General features: G+C 45.2%; 1 protein-coding gene and 1 long non-coding RNA gene across 5 annotated transcripts in view; one reads left to right on the top strand and one right to left on the bottom strand.

The window, feature by feature from the left end:
* The window catches only part of LOC135371802 (uncharacterized), a 177,392-nt gene that overhangs the window by 47,089 nt on the left and 105,186 nt on the right, over window positions 1-25,117 (bottom strand). For 3 of the 4 annotated variants that reach the window (XM_064605754.1, XM_064605755.1, XM_064605753.1), the window contains 3 exons: window positions 10,539-10,649; window positions 6,391-6,495; window positions 1,740-1,816 (listed from right to left, as the gene is read on the bottom strand). In XM_064605754.1, the coding sequence (XP_064461824.1) occupies window positions 1,740-1,816; window positions 6,391-6,495; window positions 10,539-10,649 (293 nt within the window). The remainder of the gene's footprint in view (window positions 1-1,739; window positions 1,817-6,390; window positions 6,496-10,538; window positions 10,650-25,117) is intronic. The other variant, XM_064605756.1, reaches the window with a different exon arrangement.
* Window positions 13,381-14,756, top strand: LOC135371800 (uncharacterized). The gene is made up of 3 exons (XR_010415725.1): window positions 13,381-13,716; window positions 13,786-13,941; window positions 14,499-14,756. It is a non-coding gene; the product is annotated as an uncharacterized LOC135371800 (long non-coding RNA).

Raw genomic sequence — 25,117 nt, 5'->3', positions numbered from 1 at the left:
ACCCAAAAACGAGCTAAACAAATGAAAACATAAAAACAAAGAAGAAAAGCTAACCGCGGAGGCTGATGCAATAAATAACTATGATGACGCCATGGTGCGGCGGGTGGCTTTCACTCCAAATTCAAACCATTCAAACGATGGGATGGCGACAGCGTAGAATATCTGGGAAGCGGGGCGAGAGCGGCGTGGAACTCGGAAAATCGGAAGCAGCGTTGCAGCAAGTTGGTTTTCTCTTCGGTTGCCGTGGCAGGGATCGTGTATTTCCTGTTCAGCATTTGCGTGTAATTTAGTGCGCTTTCTAAGACAATGCTATGACAGCGATTCCTTTGAAACACATTGGCGTTCGGGAAAGTAACGGACGATTATAGGCCAAACGGGCCGCACATAGTGCTTGTTCTGATGTTAGTAGGTATCAGTGCTGTCCGTGATGCTTTGGTTACTATTACATGTAGTAGTAATAGCCAGAGGACTTCCGGATTAGATGTTCCATTTTAGAAATCTAGGGGGAACTTGAGAAACAGGATGAGAAGAGTCTGAAGATTTCGAGCATATGGTGAAGAGGAAGAGTGTACATGTCGCGACCTGCATGGAGAACAGGTGTGTCATCTTCTCTGAGGAAATAGAAAATGTGAGGTGGTCAACAAAACGCCGTGCTCCCTGCTGTCCGTGAGTGCATCGCACAGCCAACCGTCATAATCATATGCCTAGTTAGACACAGTGAGTGATCACAGGTATGCTACCGTAGTACGTATAATCAATACACCTCTATGTATACTATGCGGTACGTACATATAGGTGTATTGATTATTTCTTTCTGCTCAGTGTATGCAGCAGAATAAACAATATTTACTCCAACAATATGTGCATTTCTACGCATGTTTTCCGGTCATGCATTCAGTGGTCCCAGCTGATAGGTGGCCGAACCCGGGACCTCGTAGCAGAGGGGACCACTGGACCAATTACACTTGCTTCACTGGTTCTACTGCTTTCATTTGGTCCTACTGACTAAGAGGTCCCACATTCAAAGTGGGGCCTGTCCAATAAACCACTTTGAAATAGTCCCAGTCCAGATTTTTGATGGTACATGGGCGTAATCATGAAAGTCCCAGTCGTAAAGATGTTCACAACGGATATGTATACATTTGCAAATTAGATTGATTTCACTGAGTAACCACTGCACTGGATTAAACTGGTTGATAATTTGATTAAATGGCGTGGCCACTGGTTTAAAATGAGCTAGCAATGGATTGAATTGAGTAAGAAAGGCTGGTTCTTGTACGATCGCTGAGAATGTTGAGCACGTCTAAAAGTTTAGATGATTATTATTTGTGATCGTTTTGGTCTCTACTTTAAGATAATGCGATTTCTGATCGTTGAAACTGCAAACAATGACCACATATTGTGACGCTTCATACTTCGCTGAATAGGACACTCGGAGACATAACTCGAGAGGACTCCTTAACAGCTACGAATGTAAGAGAAAAACGACTACACGACGTTAATGCATGTATGCACGTCCGACATTTGAGGCGTGTTTTGAAACAGCATGAATAGAATTAGTAGAATCCTATAGACATGTTTCGTTTTCGAGTCTCAGCGTAAGTTAACGAAATTTTGCATCACAACTTGTTAGGAAAGCTGCACCTAAACATATCAATAACACACTGCGCTCTCACAAGAGGTTAACCAAACCATCCAAGAAATAAACGTCTTTTCACACTTACTGTCCCCAAACTTACTTCGTCAGAGTCTCCAGTGCTCCTTTTACATCTGTACGACAGTGTGCATTAACTTCAAAGAAAATGGCATCCAGCTCCTGCGAGACACGTACACATATGGCATCGTTTATTAAGTGCGGTCATCTCTGCGCACGAGAACAAGCACAAAAACAGATATCAGTGGTAGCCAAGTGCCTGATTCATGTTAGTTTTGAGGTTCTACTGACGCTACTGCATGTTGTGGGCTTGATAACATGGAAATCTAATAAATAAATATTCGGTGACATTAACGGTACTATTTGACGATTAATCGGTAATTCATATGGTTACACGTCGTTACACTCCAAAAGAAGATGGTGAATGTTATACGTTTAAGAGTGGCAATGGCTGGCCACAAATGTTAGTCTACAAATGCGTGAAGTTCATCCAATTGGCAGAGTGGTACTGTTCAACTCCGCTCGTGGGTCCTAACATTACCGCCATGGGTGTCAAATTTATACCCTTCAAGTGCACAAATAGATTTTCCGAGGGCCTATAGCGTTCCAGCTATGAACAGTACAACTTCCTCGAAATATGTTAATAGTGTACGTTTTATTGTTGTTGTACTATTATTATTTTATTATCACGAAAGGAGAGACGCAAACAAAAGTCAGCCGCGCTTACAAATATGCAAACTTCGTGCGCAAGGTCGCGCTCCCACAGCAGAGGTGTTACGCCAGAAGGTAGTCCAGATTACCGCCACATAATGACAAGTATGTGTATTGTCATCGAGTAAGGAACCTGTGTGAATCACAAATGCGGGAGCAATTTACCGGGGAACAGATACTATTACATAATAGGCTGCGACCAATTCTGTTCCGAGGTCCTCTTCATCTGAAAAGCGATCTTGCATGTAAGGGTTCGGATGCTTCCTCATCGTAGTAACCATAACATAGAAAATATGTCACCACAAGAGACAACGTTCCGACTGCGATAAAACAGTGTTGCAGACCGTGTTTTATACATAAATTACCCCTCAAATACGATGATACTGTCTCTCCGTGAAATTATCGTCGTGCGATGTAATAAACTGGTGTACTATGGCTGGTAGATGGGCTCAATTACCACCATACGTATCTTGTCGCGTGAAAGATGGCGCCCCAGCCAGGGTGGGAAGAGAGTCGGTTACCACCTTTTCAAACAACGTTTTTCTTTTCTTTCTTTTTCTGTTTTCTAACAGTGTATGATATTTCAACGTCGAGGACGGGAGCACCACAATGCAGTCGCAGCATATAGTAAAATATAATGTTCATTCCACGTGCGTCCTGAGGGATCGAGTCAAATATCGTGTGCGAACGTTATGTTTACTGAGGTGTTCCCACCAAGAAACGCGCGGCCCACGTTTAACCCGTCTCGCACTTAAAGCAGGCTGTCTTCACTGGCAATGGAATATGCACATCTCAAAGGGCTACGTGCATATCTCATGCAGAGACGCTTATGAACGCTTATAAACGGCTCTGATTCGATGACAAATAGTTTCCATGATCATTGCAGGTGCGACACCCTGGGTATTAGACAGTTGAGCCAGTCCTTTTTTTTTTTTTGCCCAAAAGTGGAAGACAATGTGCATTGAGCAATAATTCCTTGCAAGGAGACCACATAACATAAATTAGTCCCTTCTTACTACACATAATGAAAAATGCAAAGAGGAAGGTCTTGCTGGAAAGCAGCACACTCTTGTCCGCCGTTGAGTGTCGACGAACTCCCAAAACTTGAGCAGAGCTCTTTCGACCAACCTTCGACGGGTTTCGACGATGGAGGTTGCCACGTCACATTGGTGAAGTCAGCGCGTTGCATCGGATGTGGCTGCGAGCCCATAACGTCCTCCTCCGTCTCTGTTTCCCCAAGTAGTGCATCCAGAGATCGGAGTATGGCCAAGCATGAAGACTGGGCGCGTGTGTAGGTATAGCGGGATCGGATGCGAAGGAGGAGGAAAGCTCCAGCCGTGGGCACGCCACCAGATGCACATGAGAGTGGTGCAGATCCGTCACTTGTTTGATTTTCTCATTGTAGCCCCTACACATAGCCCCTGATTGGGTAACGAGCAGCAGGAATTGCTTCAGGGGCGGTCATTGACTTTCAGCCTTGGTTTCGTAGTTGTTTTAGCCATTCCCTTTTAGGCTCTTCTTGGAAGGCGTTCACTGTAGCGATACCGCAGTGTGCTGAGATTCAAGACGGCCTACCTGCAGCCAGTGCTTTCCCGCGAAGCAGCATTCGCGTAGTGGTATCTGGTACTGGAAATCACCTCGTGAGCCCGTGATGGAGTTAATGTTGGTCAAGCAATGTTAGCGTCTTGTGGAGTCTTAAGTGCGTCTGTTGATACCTGCGATTCTGCGTCTGTCGATGTCAGTTCGTCGCGCATTTATCTTCGGGGGGGGGGGGTGCAAGGGTAGCATATGCGGTGACACGTATTGCTGTGTGTTTGTAGGCGAGAGGATCTTTCTCTATACGGTGCCCTGTCCGGCGATGATGGAATGTCCCAGCGGGCAGATATGTGTGGCCTCACGATAGGGCGGTGCCGGTAGAACTGTCGAGCCAGAACAGTAGCGCGTGGCAGCCGGGGCACATGTTCAGGCAGGGCAACATGTCCCAACTGCCGAGGAGCCGGCTCATGGTGCCGTGGTGTCGGCTGCCGCCGGTAGGCGAGCTCGAGGCTCTACTGTCGCGCCCGGCAGGGGAAGAACGCCAGGGAACGGTGGACGTCGCGGGATGTGGCCTCAGTGGAAAGAAGTGGCGGGGTGGCTCACTTGTTTCAGCAGTTGGAGGGATGCTGCCAGGGCTCTGTGACCGGTGCTGGTGGCTGACGAGCTGTTGTCCTCAGACGATGGACTGGAAAGAGAATGCCGGAGCGGTGGAACGGTCTCCACGGGGTCAGGTGGCGTGTTCTTGCTCGTGCGGGCCGCCAAATGTAGAGGAGGTGGTGTTCCTCTATATGAGCCCTGACCGGCAATCATGAAAAGTACCAGCGGGCCGATGTTCGTGGCTTCACGCTAGGGCGGTGTCGGTAGAACTGGCTGGCGCAGTGGTGCGCGGTAGCCCAGGCACGTCATCGTTCTCTTTCGTGGCAGGAGCGGATAGGCCACCACAGGTACTGTGGTCTCACGTTAGGACGGTGCCGGTAGAACTGGCGAGCCAGCGCAGTAGCGCGTGGGCTGATTCTGGTTGTTATGGAGGCACTCTGCGGAAAGGCTTTTAACGACCCCAGTTAGCACACCAATACTGGCCCAATGTTGGCTTCCACCTCATCCAATTTCGGTCCCATATGGGCTGCCAATATTTGTCCCACGTGAAAAGTTCAGCTCCTCACTGGACCAATACGGGCGCCCTATATACGGGCGGCACGGGCAAGCCCATTTTGCCCATAATGTGCCAATCCTTCCGCGATTACGAAAATGACGAGCCCGTGTAATAATACGAAGCGTTGACTGTTGGACTATTTGGTACATGATCACTGAAGAATTTAGCGTGCAGACGGACACGTGCAAGGCTGTGAGCAGCAGTACGTAAGGAGTTCGGCTGAGCTGAACTTCTTCCGGCGCATGCACCAAGCCGCAAGCGCGAACAAACCGCACGCGTGTTCAGGTGCACGCGTTCAACGCTGTTCAACGCACGCGTGTTGAGGCGCATCTCCCTCTCTCTGTGTGAGAATTTCAACATGTCCTCTGGAGCGCATGGAGGAACATCGAGCGCATGTAGCTTGCAAGATGAAGGACTAATTACTCTTGAACACTTTGATTGCACTCATACTAACATCAGGTTGTGTCACGCCGGCCTCATACGTGGACTTCAAACTTTCCACCGCAACGCTTTGTGAAACGCGCACATTGGATGAGACCTACGGTGCTCGCATGTATATGAACAGTCCAGCGCATTCCTTATTTCGCATGCAGGTGCCTGCATGTAATGACGCGCAGCAGTGCGAACCGTGCTTTTTTTATTACCTCCGAGTTGCTAAAGCACACACACAGAATTCCCAGTCCTCCACGCGAATTTCTGCGACACCCGTAACGTTCTACTCTTCAACTATCTACGGTGACTGCCAGGCACACAACCAAGTTTCCAAACCCAGCTGGCCCAAGCTCCAACTGCTAAGTGTCCATCGTGCGCTGCCTTTTCCCTCCGCCTTCGCCTTCGTCCTATTTTTCTCTTCCTCCTCGACGGCTTCGTCGTTTTTCGTAGCCGCCACAGTGCTTAGAAAAGTATTCGGAAGAGAAGTACTTTTCCGTCCGTGTGCGTCTTTTTTTTTTCTTTTTTTTCTCCGTCCTGTTCTTTCGCGCTTTATCAACATCAGTATCATACTAGAGAGTGCGTAGGCTGTAGGTCAGACGAAGCAATACTCCTTTTTAAGAAATGTGGTCATGCCGTAGCAAATGTTCATCGAAATTACGCGCACCGAATTACACACACCGAACCTAACCTGCAACAGCTTGTTCCTGTTTCTTGCTTCGGTGAGGAAGAAATATTACAAAATTTAATTTCCCAACATTTGGAACAACCTGGGTAAAGGATAACCTATAAGCCTACGGTTACACAACAGTAACAGGCAGCAGATGAAAGAAAAGACACCCTGCTTCAGGTAATTTTAGAGTAGATAATTATACTTCACAACGACTACTCACTGCAGTGTACTTACCTTAGCAAGGGTTTCCCCATTCCTGCGACTGACCTTCCGTTCCGCAGGTCCACCGCAATCCAACTTGCCTCCCACAAGCATGATACATTTGCCTCGTATGTCCTCCTGGAACCGACCATTATTATGTCTAAAACGTTGCACTCTAAGACAAATATAAGCATTTTGTGCCGTAAAATTTTTGTTAATGAGGTACCTGAAAATCAGCAAAACGTTAATTCTTTGTTTGCGAAGTATAAAAGTTCCACTGCGCTCAAGGTTTTTTTTATTGATTGGGACATGTTAGCGCCGCGAAGCAACTATGGCTATGAGCGACGTACAGATGTGAACAGACGGAGAGAGGATAGCAGGAAGGAGTGGGGGACAGGGGGGTTAGTATGCGTCCTGGGCCGACTTCAGGGGGAACTGTGCCAACATTCGTCTGGAAAGTCTTCGGAAAACCCAGGGAAAACCTCAGACAGCACAGCCGGCGGTAGGATTCGAACCCACCACCTCCCAGTCTTCAGCACGACCTTGGTTACCACCAACGAGCGGACGCCTTAGCCCACTCGGCCATGCCGCTGGTACTGCGCTCAAGGGTGTAAGTTAACGTAACGCCTTCGCTTCCTTCGTGTTGTAACGTCGAATATCTTCTGTATCATCGTTTTTCTTAGCAACGGAAACGAATCAAAAATAACAAAGACGGTTAAGAGCATCAGCTGTTTACTATATACATTAAAAACAAGACTTTCGTGCAGTAGGCTGCACTTCTTCAGGTTTGAGGACCTGTTACAAGTGGTGAAGCATATATCAAAAAACCAAGTCACATGGTACAAGAGAAAAGGGTAAGGGTGAAGAGAACTACAAACGCGATACAAATATCAACAAAAATGAAAATGAAAAACAAAACGCAATCAGTAGGAGGTGGCTCGACAAGGTCAGACAGACATACAGACGAGTCGGAGTTGTACGTGGAGGAAAACAGTGAACAGCACATGAATAGGCACAGCACCCAGTTGGCACAAAAGGCTTTAGAATGCGTACGGGGAATTAGGGCTCAAGGGCGAAGGATTGAGGACACACAGCACCTTGATGGCTAAGAGCTTCCAGACTCTGGGAAAGTAACGCGGAGTTGGTGTCTTACTGATTGTGTATCATCGTGTATGATGTGAAAAATGGCAGACAAGTGATAATACAATAAATACTGTAAATAGTGTAAAGACTCATAGTGTAAAGGACTGTAATGGACCGCCGTACACGTTGATGCCGTGCGGCTGTAACGTTGCAAATTTCGAAATGAAAAAGGATTCTCGATTTTTGCGTTTGATGTCATTAGCGTACCCGGATTCTAAAATGGTGATAAGTATATGCGTATGCAGATCATGTCCCGGAAGATTAAAATGTAGCGATACAGGTGACTGGCGTTTATTAACAATATCTGATTTATGGCCATAAAATCTTTCACGGATGGTGTTACGTGTTTCGCCTATGTATTGTTTATTGCACAATTTGCATGTAATGAGATAGCAAACATTGAATGAGTTACAGTGAAGAGACTGCCGAATAGAGAAAACGAAACCATTAACAGTGCTACAGGTGGAGGTACATGTTGCAATAAATAAGCAAGTTTGGCAGCGGTTGCTGTTGCAAGGAGCGCAACCGGGACTCTGTTGATTATTGCGAGAGGAAGTGAGTAAGTCGCGTATGTTACGTGATCTCCGAAATGTAATAGTCGGAGCATTAGGGAAAATGTCTTTGAGACATTCATCGGCGTGGAGTATGTTTAAGTGGCGTTTGAACACAGATCCTACATTACGGAGTGTGCGGTTGTAAGGTGTAATGAAAGTACATTTATTATGACTTGATGCCTTATTGGATTCACGAGAAAGCAACCTTTCCCTGTCTAGGGAGGTGGCTCTGGCTAGGGCATTGTCGATGAGATCGTCGGGATATCTGCGCTCCTTGAAGTCATTGCACATGTCCTTTGCATGCTTCAAAAAATCTTGTGTATTGGAACATATGCGTTTTAAACGTGTGAGTTGTCCAAATGGAATGTTTCGCTTTTGGGTATTAGGGTGATGACTGTTGAAATGAAGGTACTGCCGTTTGTCAGTCGGCTTCTTATAGAGATCTGTGACGAGTTTACCCGACTCGAGAGAAACAGTGACGTCTAGAAAGTTGATTGAAGTACGAGAGTAGTTGCACGTGAATTTGATGGAATTGTGTCGTGAGTTAAAATGATCAAAAAATGAGAGTAGAGAGGTTTCGTCAGCTGTCCAGATGGCAAAAATATCATCAATGTATCGCAGGAATACTAATGGTGTCACTGGAAAAGACTCTAAGGCTCTTTGTTCAAAAAGGCCCATGAAGAGGTTTGCGTAATTGGGTGAAACACGGGAACCCATCGCTGCGCCCTGAACTTGGACATAATGTTTGTCGTTGAAAACAAAGTTGTTGTACTGCAAGACTAGCTCAAGAAGACAGATAATGGTTTTAGTTTGAAGAAGATCAGACGGAAAGGAGGAAAGAAAAAGCTCTACAGCGTTGACACCTTCATCATGGGGAATATTTGTATATAATGACGTCACATCCATAGTTACCAGTATAGCGTTGTTGAGGTTAGGAGAAATGTTATTAATGGAATTTATTTGGGCAAGGAAGTCGTTAGTGTCCTTTACATAAGAGGGAAGTTGTGGAGGAATATGCTTGATGCAGTGATCTAAGACGAGGGATATTTTCTCAGTCGGTGTATTAACACCCGAAATTATAGGCCTGCCAGGGTGGTTAATTTTGTGCATCTTAATAAGGAGAGAAAAAGAACCAGGCGTGGTGTTCTTTGGCTTAATAAAGTCTGCTATATTGCGCGGGAGAGAGTTGTCTTTGGTAAGTTCTAAGATCTTCTTGTTGATTATTTGGCAGAATAATGACGTCGGGTCGCCATCAAGAGGTCTGTAAAATGTCTCATCATCAAGGTGTTTGTTTGCCTCATCTATGTAGGCCGATGCATTCATAACGACTATTCCGCCACCTTTGTCAGCAGGTCTAATAATGATATCTTTACGTCTCTTAAGATTCATTAAGGCCGTCCTTTCTGCTTTAGATAAGTTAAAATTATTAGCGTTGTTATCAGTGACAGTTAGGCATTTAATATCGTTATAAACCGCTCTAATGTAATTGTCAATCATGGGGCTTGTTTTCGACGGGTCTGGTGTCCAGCTTGAGGGTTTCTTAAATGGTGTTATCTCTGTATGTTCACTGCCGTGGAAAAACGTCTGCAGGTGCATTCTACGACCTAAGCTCAGAAGGTCATTTAGGATTTCGAAATTGTCAGTGCTGGGAGGGGTGGGCACAAAGGTGAGACCTTTGGATAACACATTTACTTCTGCTTTGTTTAATGGTATGTTAGCGAGATTGAATACCATGTTGTTTGTAGCTGAACTGGGATATGTATGAGGTGTCAAAGCATCGCAAATATCAAGATCCTCAATCGGAGTGAGTTGAATGCCGTCGCGTTTCGCCTTCTTGGACTTAGTGCGTTGCAGGACAGAAAGTTTACGGACACAAAAAGAGCGCAGCTCATCCAGCTCATCCGGCGATAGTACACGGCTAAGTTGTCGAAGTTGATTGTCTGTGTCCTTAATGACATGTGAGGCTTCATTCTGTGAAATTCTGATGAGGCTTATGGAAGCATGGGTCAAGATATTGGACCAACTTTTGGAATTACGGGGAGATTGAAATTTAAATGAGGAACATGCACTCAGCAGCAAACCTTTAGGAACAACGTGTTGTCTAATGCAATCGGTATAAAAATACGAGTGGGAAACAAACCTTGCTTTCTTATCTAACAATTTACGAGCCTTCAGGAAAGAAGGGGACTTTGAATTGTCCGAGATGAGTCAACGTGAACTTGAGCTTCGTGTGTTGTACCGTGAGGTGCGGAATCTTGGTTTCCTGAAAGTGGCCCCTCTCGAAGACGAAGGGGACGTAGGCTTCGGAAGGCCGTCGTTGGACACCGGGCGAACTGGCGAGCTGGAGACAGGGATGGCACTTACAGTGGGGTGCACAGGGTGTAGGAAAAAACGGTCCACAGTGCACAGTATCCAAACGAGGACATTCACGCACACTGGGCACTGGGGGCGAAGAAGTTGAGGGCTGCACAAAAACGTAATTACCATCGGAAGACGCGTTGCAGGTAGAGTCACATTTAAGGTCACGTGGTGCGCACTGGGTGGCATGTGGAGGCACAGACAGAAGATGATGGCTAGAATCCGACTTGCTCGGGCCTGCAAGTGGCACAACAGGGCAGTGAACGCAGTCCACGGCAGTCCACGGCAGTGAACATACAGAGATAACACCATTTAAGAAACCCTCAAGCTGGACACCAGACCCGTCGAAAACAAGCCCCATGATTGACAATTACATTAGAGCGGTTTATAACGATATTAAATGCCTAACTGTCACTGATAACAACGCTAATAATTTTAACTTATCTAAAGCAGAAAGGACGGCCTTAATGAATCTTAAGAGACGTAAAGATATCATTATTAGACCTGCTGACAAAGGTGGCGGAATAGTCGTTATGAATGCATCGGCCTACATAGATGAGGCAAACAAACACCTTGATGATGAGACATTTTACAGACCTCTTGATGGCGACCCGACGTCATTATTCTGCCAAATAATCAACAAGAAGATCTTAGAACTTACCAAAGACAACTCTCTCCCGCGCAATATAGCAGACTTTATTAAGCCAAAGAACACCACGCCTGGTTCTTTTTCTCTCCTTATTAAGATGCACAAAATTAACCACCCTGGCAGGCCTATAATTTCGGGTGTTAATACACCGACTGAGAAAATATCCCTCGTCTTAGATCACTGCATCAAGCATATTCCTCCACAACTTCCCTCTTATGTAAAGGACACTAACGACTTCCTTGCCCAAATAAATTCCATTAATAACATTTCTCCTAACCTCAACAACGCTATACTGGTAACTATGGATGTGACGTCATTATATACAAATATCCCCCATGATGAAGGTGTCAACGCTGTAGAGCTTTTTCTTTCCTCCTTTCCGTCTGATCTTCTTCAAACTAAAACCATTATCTGTCTTCTTGAGCTAGTCTTGCAGTACAACAACTTTGTTTTCAACGACAAACATTATGTCCAAGTTCAGGGCGCAGCGATGGGTTCCCGTGTTTCACCCAATTACGCAAACCTCTTCATGGGCCTTTTTGAACAAAGAGCCTTAGAGTCTTTTCCAGTGACACCATTAGTATTCCTGCGATACATTGATGATATTTTTGCCATCTGGACAGCTGACGAAACCTCTCTACTCTCATTTTTTGATCATTTTAACTCACGACACAATTCCATCAAATTCACGTGCAACTACTCTCGTACTTCAATCAACTTTCTAGACGTCACTGTTTCTCTCGAGTCGGGTAAACTCGTCACAGATCTCTATAAGAAGCCGACTGACAAACGGCAGTACCTTCATTTCAACAGTCATCACCCTAATACCCAAAAGCGAAACATTCCATTTGGACAACTCACACGTTTAAAACGCATATGTTCCAATACACAAGATTTTTTGAAGCATGCAAAGGACATGTGCAATGACTTCAAGGAGCGCAGATATCCCGACGATCTCATCGACAATGCCCTAGCCAGAGCCACCTCCCTAGACAGGGAAAGGTTGCTTTCTCGTGAATCCAATAAGGCATCAAGTCATAATAAATGTACTTTCATTACACCTTACAACCGCACACTCCGTAATGTAGGATCTGTGTTCAAACGCCACTTAAACATACTCCACGCCGATGAATGTCTCAAAGACATTTTCCCTAATGCTCCGACTATTACATTTCGGAGATCACGTAACATACGCGACTTACTCACTTCCTCTCGCAATAATCAACAGAGTCCCGGTTGCGCTCCTTGCAACAGCAACCGCTGCCAAACTTGCTTATTTATTGCAACATGTACCTCCACCTGTAGCACTGTTAATGGTTTCGTTTTCTCTATTCGGCAGTCTCTTCACTGTAACTCATTCAATGTTTGCTATCTCATTACATGCAAATTGTGCAATAAACAATACATAGGCGAAACACGTAACACCATCCGTGAAAGATTTTATGGCCATAAATCAGATATTGTTAATAAACGCCAGTCACCTGTATCGCTACATTTTAAGCTTCCGGGACATGATCTGCATACGCATATACTTATCACCATTTTAGAATCCGGGTACGCTAATGACATCAAACGCAAAAATCGAGAATCCTTTTTCATTTCGAAATTTGCAACGTTACAGCCGCACGGCATCAACGTGTACGGCGGTCCATTACAGTCCTTTACACTATGAGTCTTTACACTATTTACAGTATTTATTGTATTATCACTTGTCTGCCATTTTTCACATCATACACGATGATACACAATCAGTAAGACACCAACTCCGCGTTACTTTCCCAGAGTCTGGAAGCTCTTAGCCATCAAGGTGCTGTGTGTCCTCAATCCTTCGCCCTTGAGCCCTAATTCCCCGTACGCATTCTAAAGCCTTTTGTGCCAACTGGGTGCTGTGCCTATTCATGTGCTGTTCACTGTTTTCCTCCACGTACAACTCCGACTCGTCTGTATGTCTGTCTGACCTTGTCGAGCCACCTCCTACTGATTGCGTTTTGTTTTTCATTTTCATTTTTGTTGATATTTGTATCGCGTTTGTAGTTCTCTTCACCCTTACCCTTTTCTCTTGTACCATGTGACTTGGTTTTTTGATATATGCTTCACCACTTGTAACAGGTCCTCAAACCTGAAGAAGTGCAGCCTACTGCACGAAAGTCTTGTTTTTAATGTATATAGTAAACAGCTGATGCTCTTAACCGTCTTTGTTATTTTTGATTGGGCATCGCCGGAAACTTGCACATTGTTTTTCTTCACGTTCTACAACGGAAACGACGAAGACGAAGGTCGAGCGCGTGTTTGTTGTCTGTTTTTCAAGGGAATAAAGCACACAGTGAACGTGTCCTGGTTTTTGACTCCACCAGACTCCACCTTGGCTGAAGTTACGACAGTGGCGACCGAGCATGGGACACTGATATTCGGAGACGGAGAGACTTCAGCACTGAGGACAGGAGATTCCATACAAGGAACGGAAACACACTGTAAAAAGTGTCCTTATTTTACAAGACGACTTTGCAGACAAAAGTCTGCAAAATTTTGCGGCTCGTGTCTGTAATTGCCCTTTACCGCGTAAAAGCTGTTTTCGTGTTCCAAGATGGCGTCTATCGTGTGAAACGACCAGTGGGCTGACCGGCCCGCTTATTGTACAGTTGAACGAACTTCCAGGTAAGACGCGCCTGTTGTTAATTGTCGAAACAGCATGAAATGAAACCGAAACCGGAAACAATATTGCAGGTGGCGTTGTATTCGCGACGCGCAGGTGGCTGCTACTTGTCGGGTGGCGATGTTTCGCAGACGACGCTAGAACCTACAACGCCTACAACTTAGAAAGTGAAGTTTGGCACGGTGGCACTGCTCCTTCGAACTCAATTGCGTTGGAACGACAAATAAGTGAGTAAATCAGACAATGACTGAGTACTTTAGTGAAACGTGCATCTCCCTTTGGTCTTCGGGCACGGAACATGTGTTGCGTGCCGTTGGGAATGCCGCTGTGCTAGAGTTCTCAATTTGATGTCCTTTTGTAAATAATATTCACGAGGTTTTAGAATCTGCACTCTCCATCACGAGTGTTAGCTCTTCTAGCTAAACTGTGCAAACTTATGGCTGACGCCAACTTAGATTTGTCACGGTATGTCCGTGTTGTGAACCCTGTGATATGTGATGCGAACGCTAAGTGGCGGTGAGGCACTTGCTTTGCATAATATCTTTTTAGTGGGCTTAACCCTGCAGGAATAAACAAGGAAGATAAGAAGCGCCTCATTGCAAACTGTGATTCGCGTGTGAGGTAACGCTAGTACGGTTCTTCCTTTCTTTTTTTTTTGAGCGTAGAGGGTTACGGACTTTTGTGAGTTGCTCACCACGCGTCGTACATGAACCTTGGGGCCGGTGGGGTCATGAAGCATCATACAAAGTTGACATTACTTTATTGTCCTTCATTTTTTCTGCAGTTGGCTGACCGTAAACATAGATCTCAGAAGTGTGGACACACAAGGAAGCTCACGTTCCTCTCGCGGATGACAGCGTGGCCCTACACGAAAGGTGAACAAAAGAACAGCGTCGTGTCAGTCTGTGGTGCACACTCATTCTGTATGCACTTGGTGCCTGCGTTTTCTTCTTTTTCATTGTTTTTCTAGGGCATAATATATCCATATACGTACTGTGGTACACAGCTAGCTGTTCGGTATTTTCTTTGTCTGTATTTTCAATGTATGCACAGAATCATAATAAAAGCTATTGCACGGATATGTGCTTGAGTGTTGCCTGACCTCTTCCGTCTGTTCTTTCCATGGGTTCCTCCTCATGCGAACGGCAAATACCATACAGCCAGAAAATTAAGTGCAATTTATTTGGTGGTTGGGAGCTGATGTACATGATTCTAGTTGCATTGAACGATTAACAGAAAATAGGAAAAACAATAGTGGTGGTAACATCATGAGTAATTGCAATAACGATTGTAAAGCAATTTGCATAGTCCGTGTAATATTACACGAAATGTCTACTTTTTAAAATAGTAGGAGTGTAAACCAATTTAAAACAAACGTGTAATATAACGCAGTTTCCGTTATTTTTACAGACTAATGCTGGAAGGACTTATACTGCCTTTCTGTTATTTTACGGACGGCGTCTGGGTTATGTTTTCCTGTACTTTTTTCGTAAAATAACAGAGAAATTTCTTAGAGTGCACGCAGTCTCAGAATGAGTTACCAACTGCCGACGTTTGAAGACGAGAAAGATAAGTGGAACGCTTATCTGGTTCGAGTAGAGGCCTACTTTGAGGGAAATAATGTGACAGGGGAGTCACAGAAGAGAGCGTTGCTAGTGTCTGCGTTAGGCACACGGGCTATTGAAGTTTTGAGCGTAAGAGTAGCACCTCGGAAGCCGAACGCACTTTCGTATAGCGAGGTGGTAAACGCTTTGGACGACTCCTACGGTCCGACGACGATTAAAATTTCGGAAAGCTTCAAGTTTTTCAACCGTTCTCAGTTAGAGGCAGAACCCATTCAGACATTTCTTGTTGAGATCAGAAGGCTTGCACATAATTGCAATTTCTCGACAATGCTGGATCGGATGCTCCGAGACAGGATAGAATGTGGAGTTAGGTCGAAGAACGTTCAAAAGCAGCTTCTAGCACATAAGGATCTCACACTGCAACAAGCGGAAGCAATTGCAGTAGCAGCTGAGGCAGCGGATAATGACGCGAAGAACATGCGAGAAAAGCCAGCTGATGGGGTGCATAGGCTTAAAAGCAAAAGAGACGCCGGCTCAAGTAAGAAGTTGGGCAAAGCAAGGAAATGTAGACGTTGCGGTAGCTCGGATCATTCCGCAAATTTCGTGACGCCACGTGCTATAAGTGCGGAAAGGAAGGCCACTTAGCAAAGAATTGCAGGTCTCGACAGAGACAGGGTGGGAAAAAGCCCCAGAGTCGTAAAGGAAGGACACTGGCAGTAACTGGTGAGGTATCCGAAGATACCGAAAATTCCATGGACAGTCTGACGTCACAGATATCGACGCTTAAAGTGCAGTCCGATGAAGGTTTAGTGGAAGCGGTAAGGCGAAAGTTCAGCTGGGAAGGATTTGAATTGATCATGGAAATAGACACAGGTTCACCAGTTTGCGTTGTTCCAAGGGGAGTGTACGAGAAACACTGTAAATTTTTGCCACAGATTCAGAAAGCCCGGGTTAAGCTTAGTTGCTACCTTGGAAAACTGCCAGTCCTGAGAGAGATTCCAATGAAGGTCTCATACCGTGGAGAAACAGTGGAGGCTGCAGTGACAGTATTAGACTGCGAGGGGCCAAGCTTGTGCGGGAGAGATCTCATTCAGAAGATAAATCTACAAGGGATTCCTGTGTTAAGTCTCTCGTGAGAGAAGGTACAAGTCAGCAGCCTCAAGGCTTACAAGCGTTGCTGCGAGAGTTCGAAGACTTGTTTACACCGGGTCTGGGACTGATAAAGGGACCCCCTGCGCATCTTTGCCTGAAGGAAGGTCCAGTGCCTAAGTTCTGCAAGGCGAGACCACTGCCATACGCGCTGCGTAATAAAGTATTAAGACAGTTGGACAGGCTTGTTGAAACAGGGGTCATATCACCAGTAACGCATTCAGATTGGGCCACACCCGCCGTCCCAGTATTGAAGAAGGATGGCAGCGTTCGCTTGTGTGGAGACTTTAAAGTGACGCTGAACCCCGTCTGCGCCGTCGAGAAGTACCCACTACCTGTGCTCGAGGACCTGTTCGCGTCGCTCAACGGAGGACAGTTTTTCACGACTTTAGATCTCTGTGATGCGTACAATCAAGTTCCGCTGGATGAAGAATCGCGGAAATTGACAGTCATAAACACTCATCGTGGACTCTACTGCTTCAACAGATTGCCCTTCGGAATTTCATCGGCACTGGCAAAATTTCAGAGGGCCATAGAACGCATTCGTCATGGCATCCCAGGAGTACAAGCGTACCTAGATGACGTCCTTCTCGCAGAGAGGGGACACGATGACAAGGTCCTCGAAGCGGTCCTACAACGGTTCCGGGAACATGGGGTAAAGTAAACAAGCAAAAATGCTGCTTTAAGAAGAGTTGGTGGCGTACCTCGGACCCCGTATAGATGGAGAGGGGATTCACCCCATGGAGAAGAATCTTCATGCCATCAAAGATGCGCCTCTTCCGAAGAACATCAGCGAGTTACGTTCCTTTCTAGGAATGTTACCCTTTTACAGTAGATTCCTAACAAACATGACCACCATATTAGCACCACTCTACCACCTATTGGAAAAGAAAGCGGCATGGCATTGGTGACATGAGCAAGGCGAAGCGTTCAACAAAGCGAAGATGGCGTTGGTGAATGCCAAGGTGTTGACGCATTCCGACCCGACCAAGGAGCTTCGTCTGGAATGCGATGCTTCATCTTGCGGATTGGGAGCGCTACTCTTTCACAGAGTGCATGGGAATGACAGACCAATCAGATTCCGCTCCAGAACGCTAACATCAGCTGAGAAGAATTACTCTCAATTGGAGCGCGAAGCTCTGGCGGTAGTGTTCGGAGTCAAGCGCTTTCGGGATTACTTGCTTCGTAGGGAGTTTACATTGGTCACTGACCACCAACCCTGGTAGGTTTGCTTCGATCGGATCGTCCAACACCGATCATGGCAGCAGCACGCATCCAATGCTGGTCACTGCTCTTAGGCGGGTATCGCTACAAGCTGGAATGCATACCCGGCAAGACCTTACTCACTGCAGATGCACTTAGTCGACTTCCCCTATGCATGAAAGAAGACGATGCACTCACAGAACGAGTTGCCGGAGTATGTCCTAGCATTAGAACATCTGGACGAAGGACCAGTCAGTCAAACCGAACTGCAAGCTACCACTGCTGCGGATCCTCAACTGAGCCAAATAAAGAAGTACATCTTGGATGGTTGGCCCAGAAGCAGGAAGACAGTGGGTGGGGACCTGCACCCTTTCTACGACCGGAAGCTAGAGTTATCTGTGGCACATTGACTGATCTACTACGGTCATCGTGTAATTGTGCCATAGAAGGCACGGAAAAGATTGCTCTTCATGCTCCACGAGACGCATCAAAAAACAGCAGCAATGAAAGCTCTAGCAAGATCGCGGTTCTGGTGGCCACGAGTCGATAAGGATATCGAACGCATCACACAGACGTGCCAATCTTGCATTCAAGCTGCACCAATGCCAAGGACACGTGAACCAGTCGATTGGCCAGCAACTGGTGAAAACTGGTCCAGAATTCATCTGGATTACGGCGGGCCAGTGCAAGGCAGGATGATCCTGGTAATCGTAGATTCACACAGCAAGTGGATTGAGGCCATTCCGTTACGACATGCAACGTCGGAATCTACGGTCACAAGCTTGCGTGCAGTATTCAGCCGTTTTGGCATACCACGCACTCTGGTCACCGATAAGGTACACCATTCACGAGCAAAGAGTTCGCTGAATTCGTGCGCAGGAATTGCATAACACATTTACGGTCTGCGCCGTTTCACCCGCAATCAAATGGCTTGGCAGAACGGGCTCTGCGCACCATCACGGATGCATTGAAGAAGGCTGGAGGTAGTGACCTCGACACCACTCTGGCACGTATTTTGTTCAGCTATAGAAGAACACCGAGAAGCTCGGGAAAATCACCATCAGAGCTGCTGCTCGGGTATCAACTACGTTCTCGACTGGGTCTCAGTTTTCCTCCCAGCAGCGTTGCAGTACCCGAAGGGAAGAACGAGTTCTCTCTTGGGGACAGCGTGTTTGCTCGTAACTATGGCACCAGAGAGACGTGGGTGCCCGGTATCGTGAAATCGACCTCTGGAGCTAGAATGGTGACTGTGCAGACGCCTTCAGATACGGTTTGTCGACATGCTTACCAGCTACGCAGCAGACACCCAACAAACGACGAAGATGCCGCACATCAACCAGATCCAGGACAACTGGAACAGCAAGCCCGAAGCAAGGATGGATGCCAACGACATCGCCCATCCGTACCAAGTGGTGAAGAGCGAACTGTTCAAAGTGCATTGCCAGTGCGTCGATCAAGTAGAGTATGCAAGCCAGTCGAACGTTATGGTTATTTAGTTAGATTGAGTGTGAAGGGTTTTCTTAAAGGAGGTAAGAACTCCAATCTGCATGTATTTCGTTACGGAATTAATAGATGTAATATCGTGCTTCTACGCTTCGTAATTCTATTTACAATTCATTGTTCAATTCTTCTCCTTCATAACGTGTGCAGCGTTAAATACAAAAACGCACTTTTTTTCGGATACGTGCGAGTAGACACACACGCCATCCAGGTACCTCTATCCATTGTTACGTCATCTGAAGAATTGTAGCACCCAATCAGACGCCAACGCGGAGGTTCACACTCTTAAAATGTACTTCACCACATGGCACGCTCCGAGGCAACCATCATGCCGAATGACAACGTTCTCGTCCCTGATTTGTTGTAAACGGGAGGCGCAGCCTATTTTGTAGCCATAATACGGTGCACAATGACTCCGCATAATAGGCTCCGCCTCCCGTTATCAACAAAGCGAGAGCGAGAACGGTGTCATTGCGGATGATGGTTGGCTAGCAGCGTGCTATATGTAGTGAAGATACGGACCTATCAGATTCATCTGTATAAAAGGTGTCACAGCCAACAAGTTAAAACCCCGTTTGGAGCCGACACAGTCGGCGGGCTAGCTTGGTAGAGTTCGTAGCCCCTTTAAGGGGGTGGAAATGTTGTAACGTCGAATATATTCTGTATCATCGTTTTTCTTGGCAACGGAAACGACGAAGACGGAGCTCGAGCGCGTGGTTGTTGTCTGTTTTTCATGGGAATAGAGACACACACTGTCGTCTTTGAACGTGCCCTGGTTTTTGACTCCACCTTGGCTGAAATTACGACAGTCGTCCTTCCGCGCGCAGCATTCCGTGCCTGTTTCTGTTCGCTCATTTCCCCGACGCTAGCGACACACGGCGGCATGTGCACCATCCTAGTTCACGGGTTTCAGTTCTCCAATTGCCTCTTTATAGTGATGGGCGATAGTCATCCAAACACCATCGATAGCACTATCGATGGTTGAGATGACAACTCATTTGACTATCGATAGTTTTGTTCGAAACTATCGATAGGTTCCACTATCGGTAGTAGGCGCATACCTCTATCGGTAGTAGGTAACCCGCGCTGCAAAAATGTAGAACTCACTGCTCCCAGCTGTATCATCAATCTAATCAAATACCTTTATGTATAGTTGTACAGTAGATGTTTTTTTTTTCAATAGTTTCTCACTGTTAGCATTGAAAAAGTGAAATAGAAAAACATTATCACATAAAACAGAGGAGCTGTTCCAAAAAACCGATGGGAACTCCTGTTCACAAAGCACAAAACGCACAAAAAGATTTCATGAATTTTTGTGCGCTATGCGTGCGGTTAATATTATTCAGAGCAGCCACATAAGCTGTCAAACTATCAGTAGTTTATGTTACTACCACAGTAGTGTGTGTTTGTGACTATGGACCATTTCCGACAACGCGTATGCGCATGCCCAGCCCTTGAGTCCGCCATCTTTGAGCGGAAAACATAGCCATGGACCCACCTGCGGGCGACTGTCATGTTCATTGTGGGGAGATAATCGGTTTCAAGGTTACGCGGACGTTTGAGATCTGGTAATGAGTACAATACGCTTTCACTTTTTCCGCATTTTTCTTCAAATCTTCTTTTGCTACTTTCCCACGCAACGTACGTGCCAGTTCGTAAAGCGTCACCATTATTGAGGGGAAAGACACGACGTTCGACATTCCACCGCCAGGGGCGACGCGAATATGGAAAAGGTCCATTAAGGGCAACTAATTCCTCCTCAGAAATGTCAACTTTATAGCAGTGTACGTAGACGTATACTCTGTTCTTGCATATTTCATGACTTTCATAATTTATTTTCCGTGAGCATATTTCTTTTCTTTTTTTTTTCTTTCCCGAAGAAGTAACTATCAATCACCAGCTGAACGCGATTGTCGAGCTGCATGCGAAAAACGAGAAAGTTTTGTTTCTGATCGAAGTATGTCTAACTTTCAAACTGCAAGTGACTAAACGATAGTTTGCATGAGCGAAACGCATACTCGGACGGTTCCGTTCAGTGATGGGCAGTACTTGATGTACCAAGTACTCAAGTAGTACTTTAAGTACATTTCTGTGTGCTTGTACTTTACTATAAGTACATTTTAAATCGTGTGCTTTGTACCGTACTTCAAGTACATATTTGAGCAAGAGCATATTTGTTGAAGCAAATCTATTGTTGAGAGTCTTGAAACGTTGAAAAAGTATCAACGCTTCTATGATTATGTAAAACGAATGGAATGCAAAGACACGCACACATTATGACACTGCAACCGGCAGCACAATAACTTGGTCCATTGTCATTTCAGTTCTCCCAATACAGGGTTCTATGCTTTTTTATATCGTTTCCTTCATTGGCAATTAAAAATTATTTGATATCAGATTATAGTATGTCTGATTGCGTTACATGATGAACACTCTGAAAGCACACATGCTTTCATTTTTACAGTTTCCTTTTTTTTATTTCGTCACATGGATTACATTGCTGCAGATCACAGTAGTATAAACGTGAAGGCTTACACTGTGATTCATACTTTTTTACTTTCTTCATATTCATTTTTAAATATGTTGCATTTCGAAAAGCTGCAAGGAATGCCCAGCAATATATAATCTCTGTTGGCTTGTACCTTTTTTCCCATTGCAATTTCCAAGCCTGTTATAGCAGAAGGTTAGTACAGGAACACCACACCAGGCGGGTGATCTTGGATAAGTCAGGGTATAATACTGTTTTGCATAATCACAGCACAGCTGACTGATTACCTCTCTACATGTAACTGCAAGTTATGACATCTGATTAAGTTCACATTCGCGGGTTAGCACTTAACCTATAGGACTTTATGGCTTCAGAGCATTTGTCAAGAATACTCGCTAAAGTTTTGCAAAAAAGCAAGACACAAATACAGTGAAATGCAAAGTGATACAAATTAAATTTGCAATGTACTTGATGAGTACTTGAAGTGCTTTGTACTTTACTTGAAGTACATTTGGAATTGGGTACTTTGTACTGTTCTTGAAGTACTAATGATGCCAGGTACTTGGTACTTTACTTTAAGTGTAATTTTGAGGTACTTTGCCCATCACTGGTTCCGTTCTTAAAAGAATCATAAGTATTTTTTTTAAATTCGTAGTCAACAAACTATTGAGAGTTTGTGGGAGTACAACGTGATCCATGAAGAAGACCGAGAGACACGGACACAGAAGACGACACACGTAGGTTCTCAGACACAGCAATAAATTTATTCGTTCATCTCAACTTAAAAGCTAAAAATCCTCGAAGGGGTGCGAGAGGGATAAAAGACGCATTGCAAACTACGTTTCCCCTGGTGGCAATCTCCAAGGATTCCCGAAACAACCTTCGGTGCGCGTAGAGTTCCCACGCAAGCACTGTAGTGTCCTTGAAGCAAGGCTGGCAACCCTTACAATCCCGTAAATGATCTACCAGTTCCGAAGACCCGGACATTTTTTCAACATTTGCTGCATGTTCCCTAATCCGGTCATTGAGGCAACGGCGCGTCTGGCCAACGTACACAAAGCCGCACTCAAGGGGAATAGAATACACAACGTTCTGCTTGCAAGGAACAAAAGGCTTGCTGTGCTTCACGCCAAAGGTTCAGACTTAGAGCTGAAGGGGCTCAGAAGACTTAATTTAAAGGCATTGGAAAAAACACCTTTGATATTATAGTATTTAGCGACAGCAAGAATGTTGTGAGCAACTGCATGAAAATAGGAAATTACAACTACATAACGAGAGTTTCCATCATTCCATGGCCTACACTGTGAACTTTCAAGCAATTTCATGGCCCTCTTCGCAATCAATTGGTTGTCATACCAGGCCAGGCGTGAGTCTTTCACATTGCTTCCGCAAACGACTCCAAACAAAATGAAAACAGCTTTTCTTCGTTGCAGCATTCAAGAAGGATGTACAAACATCGAACTTAACAAGTTTAGAATGTGCGCTTTAGTAGGGCAGGACCGGCTTGCAGTTTTCTTTTCCATATGACCAACAAAAACCCGGGTTACAATGAAATGTGAGGTCCAGGAACCTCAGCATCCCATGAGAGGGTTGCTCTACACAAAACTTTAAATAGGGGTGCTACTGTACTAACAACCTATAAGGTAGAATCCACACATATAGAACCAGCATCAGAGATAACAGTGATATCATCAACAAACCGACGAATCAAACACGCTTTTGGCTCTCGTAACTCGTAAGCTTGCCCAGCTCAATGTCCAATGTATTTAGATAAATTTCTGATAAGACAGGAACAACCGCGGATCCAATGCATACGCCATTTTTCTGAACGAACAAACAATTGTCAACAGAGATAACAGTATATTTCAAATAACACTCTAGAATACTGAGAAAAGCATCACAGGAAAGACCAACTTCAGACTGAAAAACAACCAACTGATCTTCAATAAAATGTAGAACATTTACGTTCAGCGAGTAATACAAATCTTTTATATCAAGGGAAAACATAGTTACCAGAGCACCGTGGAAGGGCTCTAAGCTCTCGATCAGTTCCTCAGAATTCCGTAGCGAGAGAGAACCAGGAAGCTATAGAACGTTTTGTTCCTGTTGGAGAAATTTTGGAACGAGTTTCTGCCAGGTACCAATTTCACTCACAACGACACGAAGAGGCATCTGCGGTTTGTGGTCTTTTAAAAGGAACTTGACCGATAGCTCAGAGCACTTGCAGTTTACAACAAGTTTGGACACTTGGTGGTTCGCCTTGGCGAAAATGCTTACAATAGAAGACTTGTACTTTTGTAACGAACCACGAAACGGAGTGAAAAGATCACCAATAGCAGAATTGACCTTGTTCAAGTATATTGCACTGGGCAAAACAGCAAATTTACCAGACTTATCACATTGAAGCAACATGGCGTCAATGGAAAAATGTTCATCCTTAACATTCCTGGGGCCCTATCCTGGTCAAAGTAATCTACCTCGATTACTTGAAATTTCTTCTGTCATTGGTGCACAATCGAAACAGGCGTGAATATTAAAAGTGGTTGACACCTTCTATCAACCAATCGCCCCACGTGTTATCTTGGAAAGCGACCCGCCTTATCGGTGTTTCCTCCCGAAAATCCGAAGACCACACCTGTGATCTGCCTGCCCTGCCTTGTTGCTTGTTGCTTCGGTTCTTAGGTTCTTACTTCTTAGGTGTCGGAAACAGAAAACTCTACCGGCGTAAAACTGAATTTCGTGGAAAATGCGTGGAAAAGCACGCTCGTAATTTCCTTTTTTACTGTTTGTCGTTTTTCTTGACGTACAGGTGTGCAAGACGGCAATGTTTGTGTGACACCGTGATTGTACTTGGCATTTATAATTCGGTATGTACCCGTGAGATGGCACTGATGGCAGGCAACAAAACTGACAAAACGATAAAAGCGCGAAGGATCATTGCAAAGGGTCGAACGGACAGTGTGGCGCGAGCCGTAAACGCGTTTATGAGAAATCGTTTCGTGCTTTAAATCTTGAGCTTTATTTATGAGCTTTACTTTATATTTTTCTGTGTGTTCGTGTGCTCGATATGCGAAATGATAATTCGCATTTCAATATGCTTTTGTTCGTGAGCTGTGGGGGTGGTAATGATACCGCAAATGAGCATTGATAGTTTTACCCAAGAAACAGTGAACTTTGATCGATGAGTTTTTTGTGTGCACACCGCTACGTTGCAATAACATTGATTGTACGACGTACGGCTCGGACGACGCTTCGAAAAGCCCGCCGCTTTCACGCATACGATGCCGCGATCGGCGCAGAGAAACGCTGTTACGCGGTGCTTTTTTCTCATCATTAAACACAAACGAAGAAAGACATGATTTTTTTGTTGTGACGAGCACATACAGACTTTATACAACACAACAAACGGAAATGCACATGCGGACCCATCACGAAACCCATCGCCGCTCAAAGTAATCGACCCTCTTTCGCTAGATTACTTTTCAGCTTTGAAACTAA

Source organism: Ornithodoros turicata, unplaced genomic scaffold, assembly GCF_037126465.1.
Source record: "Ornithodoros turicata isolate Travis unplaced genomic scaffold, ASM3712646v1 Chromosome122, whole genome shotgun sequence".
NCBI lineage: Eukaryota > Metazoa > Arthropoda > Arachnida > Ixodida > Argasidae > Ornithodoros > Ornithodoros turicata.
The sequence above is the reverse complement of the archived record's forward strand: the minus strand, read 5'-3'. Positions and strand labels throughout refer to the sequence as shown.